The 13,674-nt window shown below is 41.4% G+C and overlaps 1 protein-coding gene across 1 annotated transcript in view; it reads left to right on the top strand.

Annotated features, from left to right (window-relative positions):
- The first annotated feature begins 2,283 nt into the window (after positions 1-2,283).
- The window catches only part of LOC132466066 (solute carrier family 2, facilitated glucose transporter member 11-like), a 29,920-nt gene continuing 18,529 nt past the window's right edge, over positions 2,284-13,674 (top strand). The window contains exons 1-6 of the mRNA XM_060063096.1: positions 2,284-2,605; positions 3,158-3,256; positions 9,803-9,963; positions 10,088-10,212; positions 10,352-10,481; positions 11,104-11,252. Coding sequence (XP_059919079.1) covers positions 2,582-2,605; positions 3,158-3,256; positions 9,803-9,963; positions 10,088-10,212; positions 10,352-10,481; positions 11,104-11,252 — 688 coding nt within the window. The 5' untranslated portion in view covers positions 2,284-2,581. The remainder of the gene's footprint in view (positions 2,606-3,157; positions 3,257-9,802; positions 9,964-10,087; positions 10,213-10,351; positions 10,482-11,103; positions 11,253-13,674) is intronic.

Below are 13,674 nucleotides of genomic sequence, written 5' to 3'. Positions count from 1 at the left end.
TATGCTGATGGTTCTGCATCCATTTCTGGGTCGATTGGTGGGTGTGTCATTTTCCCATGTCGCCTCTACAGTGAAAAAGCGCATATGCAACTTGATCTGCTCGGACCGGGACATTCCGGATGTGACGCAGCGGAAGTATCCTCGAAAATGTAGTCAGATTGTAGTTTCGAAAATGCTTTACGGCACGGACACACACCCAAACATGGCACCGGCTAGATATAAACAGCCAGTTGCGAGGCAATTGTTGCATTCATCATGGCTCAATCGACTGATAAGGGACCCAAGAGGCGACCATCGGTGGAACAAAAGAAGAATGGACCAGAAAAGAGATCAGACACGAGTGAAAGGGGAACTATGCAACTTTTTTGGCTTGATTTACCTTAATATAACAGGCTAAGAGTCATTGCGATGGTTCTATTATACATTTTTGTTCGATTGTTCGTTGTTTCGACTCACCCTTGCGCATCTTGGCGGAGAAAAGGAATATGTTTCTGCCGGCGACCCGCCGCCCACTCTCGCGGGAGTCTCGGGTCTCGCGAAGTAACGAATTGCTTTACGGCACAGACCCCCAAACACGGAACCGGCTCGATATCAACACAAGTCACCAAGTGATTGTTATATTCATCATAGATCAGCCGACTCAAAAGAGACAGAGAAACCCAATGTCGGAGGAACAGAAGAAGAGAAAAGGGAGACTGACCGGCAGAGAGGCCAGACACAAGTAAACGTTGGGCAAGCTTTTCAGGAATAGCTTGAACTGAAAAAAAAAGAAGACTGCAAATCAGACGCCGACTCGGCCGTGTTGCTTTTGAAATTGAAAGTACCCTTGGGTGGCCTTTGTCTTCGTGGTATTCTTGATGTTGATAGTCTCTGTACAAATGTGTTTGCTCAACCATTTTGTTGTGAGCCCTGTAAAAATTGTTTCTAGCTTGCCTGGTTGCAACCATATAAACACCTTTGTTTCCATGGGTGTTTTGCTGTTCGTCTGTCTCGTCCCCCAGATACAGACTGAATCCCCGAATCCAGGTTCTTGTTTATTTCGATTATTATGTTGGCCAAACCTCTTACACTGATTGTTCTGTTCAACCTAAGATAAAACAATTATAATCTAGGATATCAATTCTCCCCGTCAACTATAAAAAAGGATGGATTTATGTTTATTGCAATACAAATACACCCTTTTAAAAATGTATAACCTTGCCTACACTTTATGAACATCTACTTCGGACATGGCTCCACGCATTCGCCGGCTTCGGAAAACAAATGCACATGGCTCGCGTAGAAGTGCATGGGGAAGGGTCGTCAACGAGTTGTTACGACAGTGTTGTGAAATATCGACTACGAAACTGTAGGGGGCGCTGTGTAGGGAAATGTGCGTGCCAAAACCAAGAAAACAGCGAAGAAATTCCCGAAGTTGCATAGTGGGCCTTTAAAGTGCTGAAGACCAGGGTTAAATTCATTTGTTGGTTGTTTTTCCACCATAAAGTCATTGTGTGCATATAATGTCAAATATTAAATCCCACCATCATAATTGAAGTCCTTATGTTGGTGATTTTTGAAACATAAAGTCGTCATGTGAGTTTAATGTAAAATATTAAATTGGATCATTCATAGAGGCTGTCTTTGTGATGCAGTGGTAAGACCTTCTGATTGACCTGTTGGAGAGAGACCCAGTCTTGCTTAAGTTGGTTGTTTTCAAACATAAAGTGATTCCGGTAATATAATGTGAAATATATTCTCTCTCCATTTCCCCACAGAAGGTCAGAGACAGTACCGGATACATGACATCATTACGCTTACATTGTACATTACTTTTATAATGGAAATAAACAAAGCAGGAATTGAACATTGGTCTCTAGGGGGTTATCCCACAGTGCTCTCCATTGCACCACTGCTACAGGGACAACGATCAATGAACAATAACCAATAATCAATAATCGAATCAATAAAGAGGTTATACATGACATTCCAATGTATGCAGTGCATTTCTTTATTTCTTCGTTTGTTACCTCAAGGCAGAAAATAAGGAAGGGCGCCGGGAACACCTTAATTTATTTTTAATTCAATTTATTCCCTTTGAGGGCAACCAGCCGCCATCGGTCAGTGTGTGTGTGTGTGTGCGTGCGCGCGTGTGTGTCCATTAACCAGCTACACATGAATGTTATGTATTTTCAGGGTTCGCTAAGTCCATGATGTCATAGCTGACCACTAATTCCCTTGTCAGCCAAATAATCAGTGATTTATTAAATTTAAGTGATTTTATACGTGTTTCTTCTTTGACCGAGGGGAAATCTGACGCATGCATCTCCAAAAAGATTACCAGAATGCCTAACCAGTGTACGGATTTCTGCAGTCCAGATGCACAGGAAAGAGTTCTAGTTCGTACAAGTATTTGTTCTGCCTAATGACCCTCAGCCCAGCCACGTTTATGGAGCTGAAGATTAGACCGATGGTTTGACCGGCTCTATAAATGTTTAACCCGCTATTGGGATATATGCAAGCCCTGAGTGTGATACCTCCATCCCCTGGTTCTGTCCACACATCTGTGTGCTGAGTCCAACTGATCCACAGTGACAGAGACATGAACACTGCACTCAAAGAACTGGTAGGTGATGGTTTAAGGTGTCTTATTTCACAAATTTCATATGCTAAACATCATATCCTATCCTAAAATAATAGTTAATTTTCCTTTTAACTTGTTTGCACTGTTGAGGATGCCTGAAACAAACAATTGGCTATTAATCACTGATTTTAATGTTTTCATGACAACACACACAGGCTGTAAAGGCACTTCACACTTTACGCAGATTTTGTGTGCTCCTTGTAATTTGCGATAATAAATAATAAAATAATTTCCTGAAGCTAAATAAGAGTAAAGAGGTTTTCGCATGTAAGCATCATAACAGTAGAAATGTCAACATTTCTTACTCATAGAAAGCACACCAGCAGGCAAAAAATTTTAAAAACAGTTTAAAAGCTAAAGTTAGATTGATAGAATTAATGAAAGAACCTTCATATTACTTTGAGGTATGAGTAGCCTACTTGAATTCAATACCATCCACATAGCAAATGTACCCAGTAACTAGTTTGCCTCAAACAGTGTAAAGCCTGTGATGTTGTGTGAAGAAGTTGTCTAATGTCTTTGTCTGTTTCCCAGCTGCAGTACAGGAGATTGTACCTTCTGTCTCTGGTACTGGGAATAGGAGGATCCTTTCAGTATGGAATCCAGGTTTCTATGATGGCTTCTGCAGCAGAGGTAGACACATGATTTAAAACAAGTTAATGTATTGTATTATGTATGTATTATTTAAATAAAGTTGTATTCATGTTACATTAAGTCACTCTATACAATTTACTTCAAATTAAATCGCAGTAAGTGACATAACATTAACTTGCTTACTTATCATTAGATGAATCGACTACCCAAACAGCTGTAGATTATGTTATGTAGGCTAGTATACAGCTGTAGATAATGTTGTGTGGTAGTTTACAGCTGTAGATAATGTTGTGTGGTAGTTTACAGCTGTAAATAATGCTATGTGGGGTAGTTTACAGCTGTACATAATGCTATGTGGGGTAGTTTACAGCTGTACATAATGCTATGTGGGGTAGTTTGCAGCTGTAGATAATGATATGTTTGGCGGTTTACAGCTGTATATAATGTTGTGTGGTAGCGTACAGCTGTATATGATGTTATGTGTGGTAGTTTACAGCTGGAAATAATGTAATTTGTGTTAGTTTACAGCAGTAGATAATGTTATATGGGGTAGTATACAGCTGGATATAATGTTATGTAAGGGCAGTTTACAGCTTTAGATGTTTTGTGGGGTAGTTTACAGCTGTATATAACGTTATGTGGGGTAGTTTACAGCTTTAGATAATGTTATGTGAGGTAGTTTACAGCTGTAGATAATGTTATGTGGGGTAGCTCACAGCTCCAGATAATGTTGGGTGGTACTATACACCTGTGGATAATGTCATTTGTGGTAGTTTACAGCTGTAGATCATTTTATGTGAGGTATTTTACAGCTGTAGATAATGTTATGTAGTAGTGTACAGCAGTAGATAATGTTATTTCTGATAGTTTACAGCAGTAGATAATGTTATGTTAGGTACTATACAGCTGTAGATAGGGTTATGTGTGGTCGTTTACAGCTGTAGATAATGTTGTGTGGGGTAGTTTACAGCTGTAGATGATGTTATGTAGGCTTGTATACAGCTGTAGATAATGTTGTGTGGTAGTTTACAGCTCTAGACAATGTTATGTCTGGTAGTTTACAGCTGTAAATAATGCTATGTGGGGTAGTTTACAGCTGTACATAATTTTATGACGGGTATTTTACAGCTGTAGATAATGTTATGTATGGTGGTTTACAGCTGTATATCATGTTGTGTGCTAGCCTACAGCTGTATATAATGTTATGTGTGGTAGTTTACAGATGGATATAATGTCATTTGTGGTAGTTTACAGCAGTATATAATGTTATGTGGGGTAGTATACAGTTGGATATAATATTATGTAAGGGCAGTTTACAGCTTTAGATGTTATGTGGGGTAGTTTACAGCTGTATATAATGTTATGTGGGGTAGTTTACAGCTTTAGATAATGTTGTGTGAGGTCGTTTACAGCTGTAGATATTGTTATGTGGGGTAGTTTACAGCTCCAGATAATGCTGGGTGGTAGTTTACAGCTGTTGATAATGTTATGTGGGGTACTATATACCTGTAGATAATGTCATTTGTGGTAGTTTACAGCTGTAGATAATGATATGTGAGTTGTTCACAGCTGTAGCTAATGTTATGTGTGGTAGTTTACAGCTGTAGATAATGTTATGCGAGGTATTTTACAGCTGTAGATAATGTTATGAAGTAGTGTACAGCAGTAGATAATGTTATTTGTGATAGTTTACAGCAGAAGATCATGTTATGTTCGGTACTATACAGCTGTAGATAATGTTGTGTGTGGTCGTTTACAGCAGTAGATAATGTTATGTGGGGTAGTTTCCAGCTGTAGATAATGTTGTGTGGTAGTTGCTGTAGATAATGTTATGTGAGTTGTATACTGCTGTATATAATGTTATGTGTGGCAGTTTACAGCTGTATATGTTATGTCGGGTAGTTCACAGCTGTAGATAATGTTATGTAGTAGTTTACAGCTGTAGCTAATGTTATGTGTGGTAGTATAAAGCTGTAGATAATATTATGTAACGTATTTTACAGCTGTAGGTAATGTTATGTAGTAGTGTACAGCAGTAGATAGTGTTATTTGTGATAGTTTACAGCAGTAGATCATGTTATGCTAGGTAGCATACAGCAGTAGATAGTGTTATGTGTGGTAGTTTACAGCTGTAGATAATGTTATGTGGGGTAGTTTCTGGCTGTAGATGATGTTGTGTGGTAGTTTACAGCTGTAGATAATGTAATGTGAGTTGTTTACTGCTGTTGATAATGTTATGGGTGGTAGTTTACAGCTGAATATAATGTAATGTGGGGTAGTTTACAGCTGTAGATAATGTTATGTAGTGGTTTACAGCTGTAGATAATGATATGTGAGTTTACAGCTGTAGCTAATGTTATATGTGGTAGTTTATAGCTGTAGATAATGTTATGTGAGGTATTTTACAGCTGTAGACAATGTTATGTAGTGTACAGCAGTAGATAATGTTATTTGTGATAGTTTACAGCAGTAGATCATGTTATGTTAGGTATTATACAACGGGGGACCTAAATCCAGCGATCTGATTGGTTCCCAACTGTTGTATAATGAGCATATACATAACTGCTATGACGCCCGATCATTTTGTGAAAGTTTGCATATCACTCCGCGCCTGGAAGTAGAAACAGTTACAAAGTAAAACATGTGTTGGATGATGGAGAGGGTGTAAATGTTGTTACTCCGGGAGTGAGCAAGGCGATGGAGAGACTAACGAAAGCTTATGCACACGGCGAGTGAACTGCTCCATAGGATAAATTGCCGGCGAACCGCTCTATCGGAGCCTTCTCTCGGAGGGACGCTAAAGTGTGTTGCATAGCGACCGTCGATGCATCGCGGCAGCCAGGAGGGACTACTTTTTTGTATTCTTTAACAAAACGGCTACTTTGACTTTCTTTGTTTCTTTTCTTTTTTTTTCTATGACTTTCGTTTCACCATAACAGTAACCGTTGTATAAAAGCAATAGATCACTTCAGTCAGTGGCATGTGTGCTCATTATACCACTGTGAAGGGGGTCGCCGGCCCTCCGCTGTGCGTCGGGGCCGGACAACGCCCCTTAACAGTAGTATAATGAGCACATACCACAGCCTGGCGTGATCTATTGCTTAAGTATACAGCTGTAGATTGTGTTGCGTGGGGAAGTAAACTGTTTACAGCAGTAGATAATGTTATGTGGGGTCATTTCCAGCTGTAGATAATGTTATGTGTGGTAGTTTACAGCTGTAGATAATGTTATGCGAGTTCTTTACCGCTGTAAATAATGTTATGTGTGGTAGTTTACAGCTGTATTAAATGTTATGTGGGGTAGTTTACAGCTGTAGATAATGTTATGCAGCAGAGTTTTCTATGATAGAATGTCAATGTTATGCTATATGATAAATACTGGATGTATTTTATGATAGTTGATCTATTCTATGATAGAAAGTCGATGTGATATTTTATGATAGATAGTGGATGTTTTCTATGATAGATAGTGGATTTAGTCTATGATAGATAGTCGATTTGATATTCTATGATAGATAGTGCCTGTTTCTATGGCAGATAGTGGATCTCTCATTTGAGTGCCTACTCCTACAACATATTTATTTTATCTCAAACTATTTGTACATTGCCAACCGTCAATAGCTCAGCGAGTAGAGCACAATTCTGCAAGGCAGAAGGTCCATGGGTCGAATCCCACCAGGTACCTAATATGGTCGGAGGAAACAGCTTGTGGATGGTGTACTGCTGAGCAATGGTCTCCCAATAGAGTGACTGTCCTTGTACATATATGGTGTGTTTGGAACTGGGCTAACTTTGGGGCAGTTGGCTGTATTTTACTGATCTACAGTGGAGCTACTGCTAGCCAGTCCCTCCAGAAAAACCAGATTATGCGATCCCATAATTCACCGCCTAATCAGCCAAAGTCTGCATATTCATGCGGGGCCGCATATTTTCCAATATGCCGCACTTTCACTGCATAAATTGCTGATTTCTGCGCAAAATATGCAGGGCTTGCATGATTTCATAATCCCCGCATTTTCGTTGCAAAAAAGTCACATATATATCTTAGCAGAAAGTTTAAAAATGAGTGACGTAATTACGCAACGTGAACGTCATTGAAAAGCAGAATTTTTCCCACATTCCCACATTTTCCGCAAGTTCCCCGCAATTTTTGCAAGTTCCCGCATTATCATTGCATAAAATTGCATAAATATTCTGCATATTTCATCGCATTTTTTAAGAAAACGTGCCGCATAATCAAGGATTTTTGGCCGCAACAATCACAAAAAAACGCCGCATTTTTCTGGAGGGACTGGCTAGCAGTCTGGTCTGAGAAATGTCATGGATTAAACTCACGGTTAAGGTTTGACTACTTCCAGCAGTAGGGTTTTGCTTTGTCTTAATACAGGGCCCCACCTCACACTGTGAGGAAGCAAATAGAAGGGTAGAGTTAAGACTATGGCTCTATAATATCAAATTACCTCAAGTTGTCTCGCAGAGTGACAATCACTGTTGGGAACGTTACTTTAAAAAAGTAATTAGTTATAGTTTATCACTACTTGTTCCAAAAAATGTTACCTGGGAAAGTCAGCAACAGATAGCAAGAGGTTTGTCCTGCACTTCAAGTAGCCTATTATCTTTGTAACAAAAGTAAACAGTTAAACAATATAAAGTCTGCTTAACTCTATAGCAAATTAAATCATTTCAAAGTGTGTGTGTGTGTGTGTGTGTGTGTGTGTGTGTGTGTGTGTGTGTGTGTGTGTGTGTGTGTGTGTGTGTGTGTGTGTGTGTGTGTGTATCCTGGCTTGTGTGTTTGGCTCACTGGCTCCGATTGGCTACCATGAAAAATGGCTCTGCCTTAGCCAATCATAATCGCTTAGCTCGTTGTTTAACCCACCAGAGGGGTATTCCATCAACCAAGCTAAAGGCAAAGCCGGGCTTATTTCGCCAAGCCTCGCTACTTTCAGCTAGAGTTGCGTTCCATTAACCTGGTTTAAGGGAATCTCCGCTAAGTAACCATGGCATGTAATCCGACCAAACTAACCTGGTCGGTACCAGGCTAACTGTCAGGCTTACTAGAGCGGTGTTTCAGATAAGTCCATCTGTTGGAAACAAGTGTACCATCAGAAGGTTCTGCCAAGCCTAGTCCTCTCCATTTTGTCATAAATGAAGTACAAACAGCGTTTATTTTCACTAAGGGTCCAAGATTAAATTATGCAAATTAAATAATTAAATGAATTGCTATCTATTGTTATCGTGGATTTTTTTAAAAGAATCATTGAATCCATCATTTCTAGCCTGAGCAAGGCGCGGCTGAACTACGTTGATGGAATGGCTTCAGCCTCAAGTGGAAGTTGGCGTTAGTTCTAACCGGGCTAACTAAGCTCAACTAAGCGCCACTTTTGTTAGCGACTTTGATGGAATACCCCTCCGGTCTTCTCACTAGCAGTTTGTGTGTGGAGCCAGGGATGCGTTTGGATTATGCAGTTATTCAATTAATTCATAGTAACGCACCGCATTTAACGTTCAGTAACGTTAACGGCGTTGTAACGATGGAAACAGTAATTAGTTAGATTACCCCGTTGCCGAAAAAATAACGTGACAATATATTAGTCCAACAACCACAAAAGACCCAGAGCTTCTAAATCAATGTCCCTTTTTGTAGATGACTAACGGTCAGATTAAACCTAGCCAGTACCCGTATCTACAACTTAGTCATTATTGTTGCATCTAGTTGATCAAGTTTTGAAACTAGCGCAGCAGATTCACTTCGATTTGGGTTTTCTCATCAAAGTCTGAGGCTATTTTGTAATTGTCATTGAGAGCTTTTGTGAAGTCTGCCTGACAACTTCATCCAGTACTGCAGAGGATTTTAGAGGGTGGCTGATGAAATTGTCACTGTTTTTGAATATTGTGTTCCAGCAATCGGTTGAGGCTAAAGGTATAGAGACTGTATCAGTTCAAACAAAGAGTTGACGTCCTCACAGCAATTATCGATGCTGTAAATACCTACAAAACTAAAACTAATTAGTGGGTTTTCTTTTTTAAGTGGGCTTTGATGCCATTGCAGCCTACTTGCTAGAAATGTTGCTTGCATTATCATAACTCAGTTTGACAAGTCAGACCCCAAGTCTCGCACCACTTGAATTAGAGCTTCAGCCAGCCTAAATCCTGTGGGGCTGTGGATGGGCTCAAACCGATGATTCTCTCCACTACTTTCTAGTACCATCTGCACTGACAAAGAGATAACAAAAGGCCAAACCCTTGGCCGCGATTGTGGCTACCGCCTCCCATTCACTTTGTATTGGAGGCGTGTTGGACGCTTGCTTGTGTTGGGCAAGGGATTGAGGGAAGGCTCGATCCTGGGTGATCCTGAGCCCCTGGGCACTTGCCCCGTTGCCCATACGGAATTTCCATTTATATAGCCAATAGATATGTTTCTGGCTTTGTCAATAATGTAACCTATTAGTCGATACTGGTCCAATGTTTGTTAAATAAATACACATCAAAATGTGTACTAGCTATTTTCATCTAAATTATACATTTGATTACACCCCACACATTTTAAACATGTGCAACAATGAGCGACCCTATTGTTCACCCCAGCACGTGCAGAGCTTCGTGAACGATACGTGGATGGAGCGCTACGCGGCCCCGGTGGACGCTTCCACCAGCATGCTCATCTGGTCCTTCGTGGTGTCCGTGTTCAGCCTGGGCGCCTGGGCGGGCGCCGTCCACAGCGGCAGCCTCCCCGTCACCTATGGCCGGTGAGACCCACCATCCACTCAAATGCAAAGCATGGCGCCGCACGCACCCACACCCAGCGAGCGTCAACACTCGGACCACACGCACAGATTGTGATCATCCTTTCTATGCTCTTTTCTTTTTAAGGAAAAAAGCTCTGCTGTTCAACAACGTGGTGGCGGTTGTGGCTGCCCTGCTCATGGTCTTCTGTCGCATGGCGAGGTCCTTTGAGATGATACTGCTGGCCAGATTCCTCTATGGCTATAACGTTGGTACGTTTCACCTCATCAATCATTGTGTCTACATGAGGGCCTACAGCAGGGCAACATCTCAATGGTATGTTCCATCATGTTGTGACTGCATTCTACATTGAGATGGGTGTGTGTGTGTGTGTGTGTGTGTGTGTCCCAGGCCTGGGATTGAGCGTGCACCTGATGTACTTGGGTGAGTGCGCCCCAAAGAAACGAAGAGGGTTTCTCACTCTCACTGGGTCCATCTTCATAGCTGCTGGGAAAGTCACGGGACAGATCATCGGACTCCGGTGAGATGGTTATCAAAAGTGCCAAAGGTCCCAGTTCACCTCGGCTTTGTTACTTTCTCTAATGTTCTCCTGTTGTTGTGTATCTAACGGGTGTCAGTGTGTGTTGTTGTGTATCTAACGGGTGCCAGTGTGTTGTGTATCTAATGGTGTCAGAGTTCACTGTGGTTGTGTATCTAACGGGTGTCCGTGTGTTGTTGTACAATTACAATTAGGCAGACGCTTTTATCCAAAGCGACTTACATCGGTTAATACACACATTGACACACCGACAGCAGAGTCAACCATGCAAGGCGACAGCCAGCTCGTCAGGAGCAGTTAGGGTTAAGTGTCTTGCACAGGGACACACCAACCCTCAGCTAGGAGGAGCTGTGGATCGAACTAGCAACCTATCGGTTACAAGACAACCGCTCTACCTCCTGAGCTAAGGCTTTGTGTTGTTGGGTATCTAACGGGTGTCAGAGTGTGTTGTTGTGTATCTAACGGGTGTCAGTGTGTGTTGTTGTGTATCTAACGGGTGTCCGTGTGTTGTTGTGTATCTAACGGGTGTCAGTGTTTGTTGTTGTGTATCTAACGGGTGTCAGTGTGTGTAGTTGTGTACCTAACGGGGGTTCCCTGTGCTCAGAGAGCTGCTGGGCTCGGACAGCGCCTGGCCCTACCTGCTTGCGTCGAGTGGCGTCCCGGCCGTGGTGCAGTTCGTCAGCCTGCTGTTCTTCCCTGAGTCGCCTCGCTACCTCTACATCGACAAGGGCGACACGGAGGCCAGCAAAACAGGTGGGTCACGTGAAGAGATGCTCCTAACGAGGGGATTTACATGAGTCATCACGTTCTGCCCTGCTTGAGGGAGGCTGAGCTGTGTCTCAATGCTGATCACGCCTCATTTTCTTGTTTTAAAGAGATGACCAAGCCACACTAAAAGAGGCTCCGGCGAAAGACAATCGTGGGCAACAATCTCTTTCTCCTCCATGTCGCAGTTCAGTCTACTTCTGATTGATGCAGAAATGGAAGAACCAGAGACGTCGGAGAACCAGACGTAGTCGTTTGAGATTCTTAATATCGTCTGGAGGCGCACACAGCTTTTAGGCGTCATATTATGTATAATATTATTATAGATGTCTATACATTATATTATATCATTTCGATAAAGAGCTCCAGGTCTCCCACTGGAGCTCCTGGAGTATTCTAGAATATTTTATGGAACATGACCAAAAGCTGTGTGCGCGACTGCGTCTCTGGTGCTACATCATTGCTTCTTTAGCGCTCGTGTGATCTACCAGTCACACCGGTCACACGGTAATGCAAAAATCCATACCGTAGCGCAAATTCACACTGGTGTACTCTCTATACCGTTTATACCATACAACCGTAAGTCCAACCCACTGCCACTGATCTGTAATAGGTCTGTAGTGTCAGTGGGTCCCACCCCCTAGGCGGGTTTGAAAATGTGGAGTGCTTGTCGTTTTTTAGAGCCCCCCCCCCTTATACTTCCTGCTTTAAATGACGAAAAACTGATTTCTCCCGTCTCAGGGGAAAATGATGGAATGATGCAAGACCATTCAAAAATATGAATGATATTTCAAACAATACAAAGCTTAATGCAAATGGGTGAAGTGTCCCTTTAAGTTCTCAGTTTTTCTGAAGTTGTAGAAGAAAACGCTATTCCATGTGTGAATTAGGCCTATTGTAACCCTTGTCCCATGTAGTTAAATAATAAATCTAGAGTGGTTAATACAATAAGACTGGGCCTGGGCTCGTTGTAGGAAACTACAACTTTGATTCATATGTTACTGTTAGATAATTTTAATAAATGACCACCACAACTGTATTTTAAATGTAAAAGTATTCATTCACATATTTATTCACAAAATGAAATACTAGTTGAATGTATTTTAGGAAAAGAAAACAAATAAAATCAGATGCACGGGATTCTCCAATTTACAACAATCATGCAAACTCAATGTACCACACACAATCAAATTAACAACACACTTTAAATGAGGTTAACCCGTTGCAGGCCTGATTTGAAGCTTGTGTGCGGTGGGGCCTAAAAACTGTACTGGCCGCTTCACTCAGCGTTGAACTCAAAATAAAAGCACGTGCATGTGTAAGTCAGTACTCACGAAATCCAGGGTGTAATTAGTAGTGGCAGAAAAGGATTGGGGGATGATATTCTCACAAAGATAATGGCAATGGCGGTGGCAATCCAAACACACACGTGGGCAATGGCGGTGGCGAAGTCACAAGGAAGAAAACACAAACAGCAGGGCCATCTGCTGGAAACCCCTCTCTCTCCAACGTCCAGCTCCTTTAAGCATATTATCCAACAATGAGCCACAATATCAAACACTATTTCATATCGAACTAGCATTAGCTTTGCGTTAACTTAAGTCACAATACAAAACTACGATATGCGGGCACATTAACACAGAATGCTACCGCTAACTAGCACGTCGCTAACCGCGTTACACATCCAGTACAGTTCGTTACTATAACAGTTCGATATAGCACAATGGAGGCATACACATCGTATTCACCTTTTGCAGGTCACAAATAAGTTTAAATCAGGACCACGAGTAGTCGACCTCACGATAAAACTTAACTGCTTCTTCCCACACTACGATGTCTCCTCTTAGCTCTCAGGTCAGGTTTCTTTCTCTACATGTGCTCACTACTCCCCACACTAACCTGCTGCACTAGTCCCGCCCTTTACACGGTGAGACTTTATTCGGATTGGCTTGTGAAGTTTTAATACAACCAAAAACAAAACAGAAATTAAATGATTTACGTGTGACAGGTAACAGGTTAAGTTAAACATAAACACGGCTTCTTCCTCTTTTATATCCTGAATTCACAAATATTTTAGACTTGATAAACTTAAAGACCTTTATATTAATTTATCTTTTAACTGTAAATAGTTTTATTAAAACGTATTATATTTATGCTTTTAACCCGCAGTCCGCACACATTTTAACCCATTTTATTATTATGAACTCTATTTATTTATGAACATTAAACACAGCATTTTATTATACTGTTAATTATTTTTTATGCTCTGTAACTTGTGGTTTTTGTACAGGGCTACACTATTATTTTGCCATACACCAGTGGTTTTCAAACTGTGGGGTGCGCCCCCCCCTGGGGGGCGCCAGAGTTATTTGGACGGGGGTCCCCGCCCCCGTCCAAAATTACCCGAAGG

The sequence above is a fragment of the Gadus macrocephalus genome, chromosome 1, assembly GCF_031168955.1.
Source record: "Gadus macrocephalus chromosome 1, ASM3116895v1".
Lineage (NCBI taxonomy): Eukaryota > Metazoa > Chordata > Actinopteri > Gadiformes > Gadidae > Gadus > Gadus macrocephalus.
The sequence above is the reverse complement of the archived record's forward strand: the minus strand, read 5'-3'. Positions and strand labels throughout refer to the sequence as shown.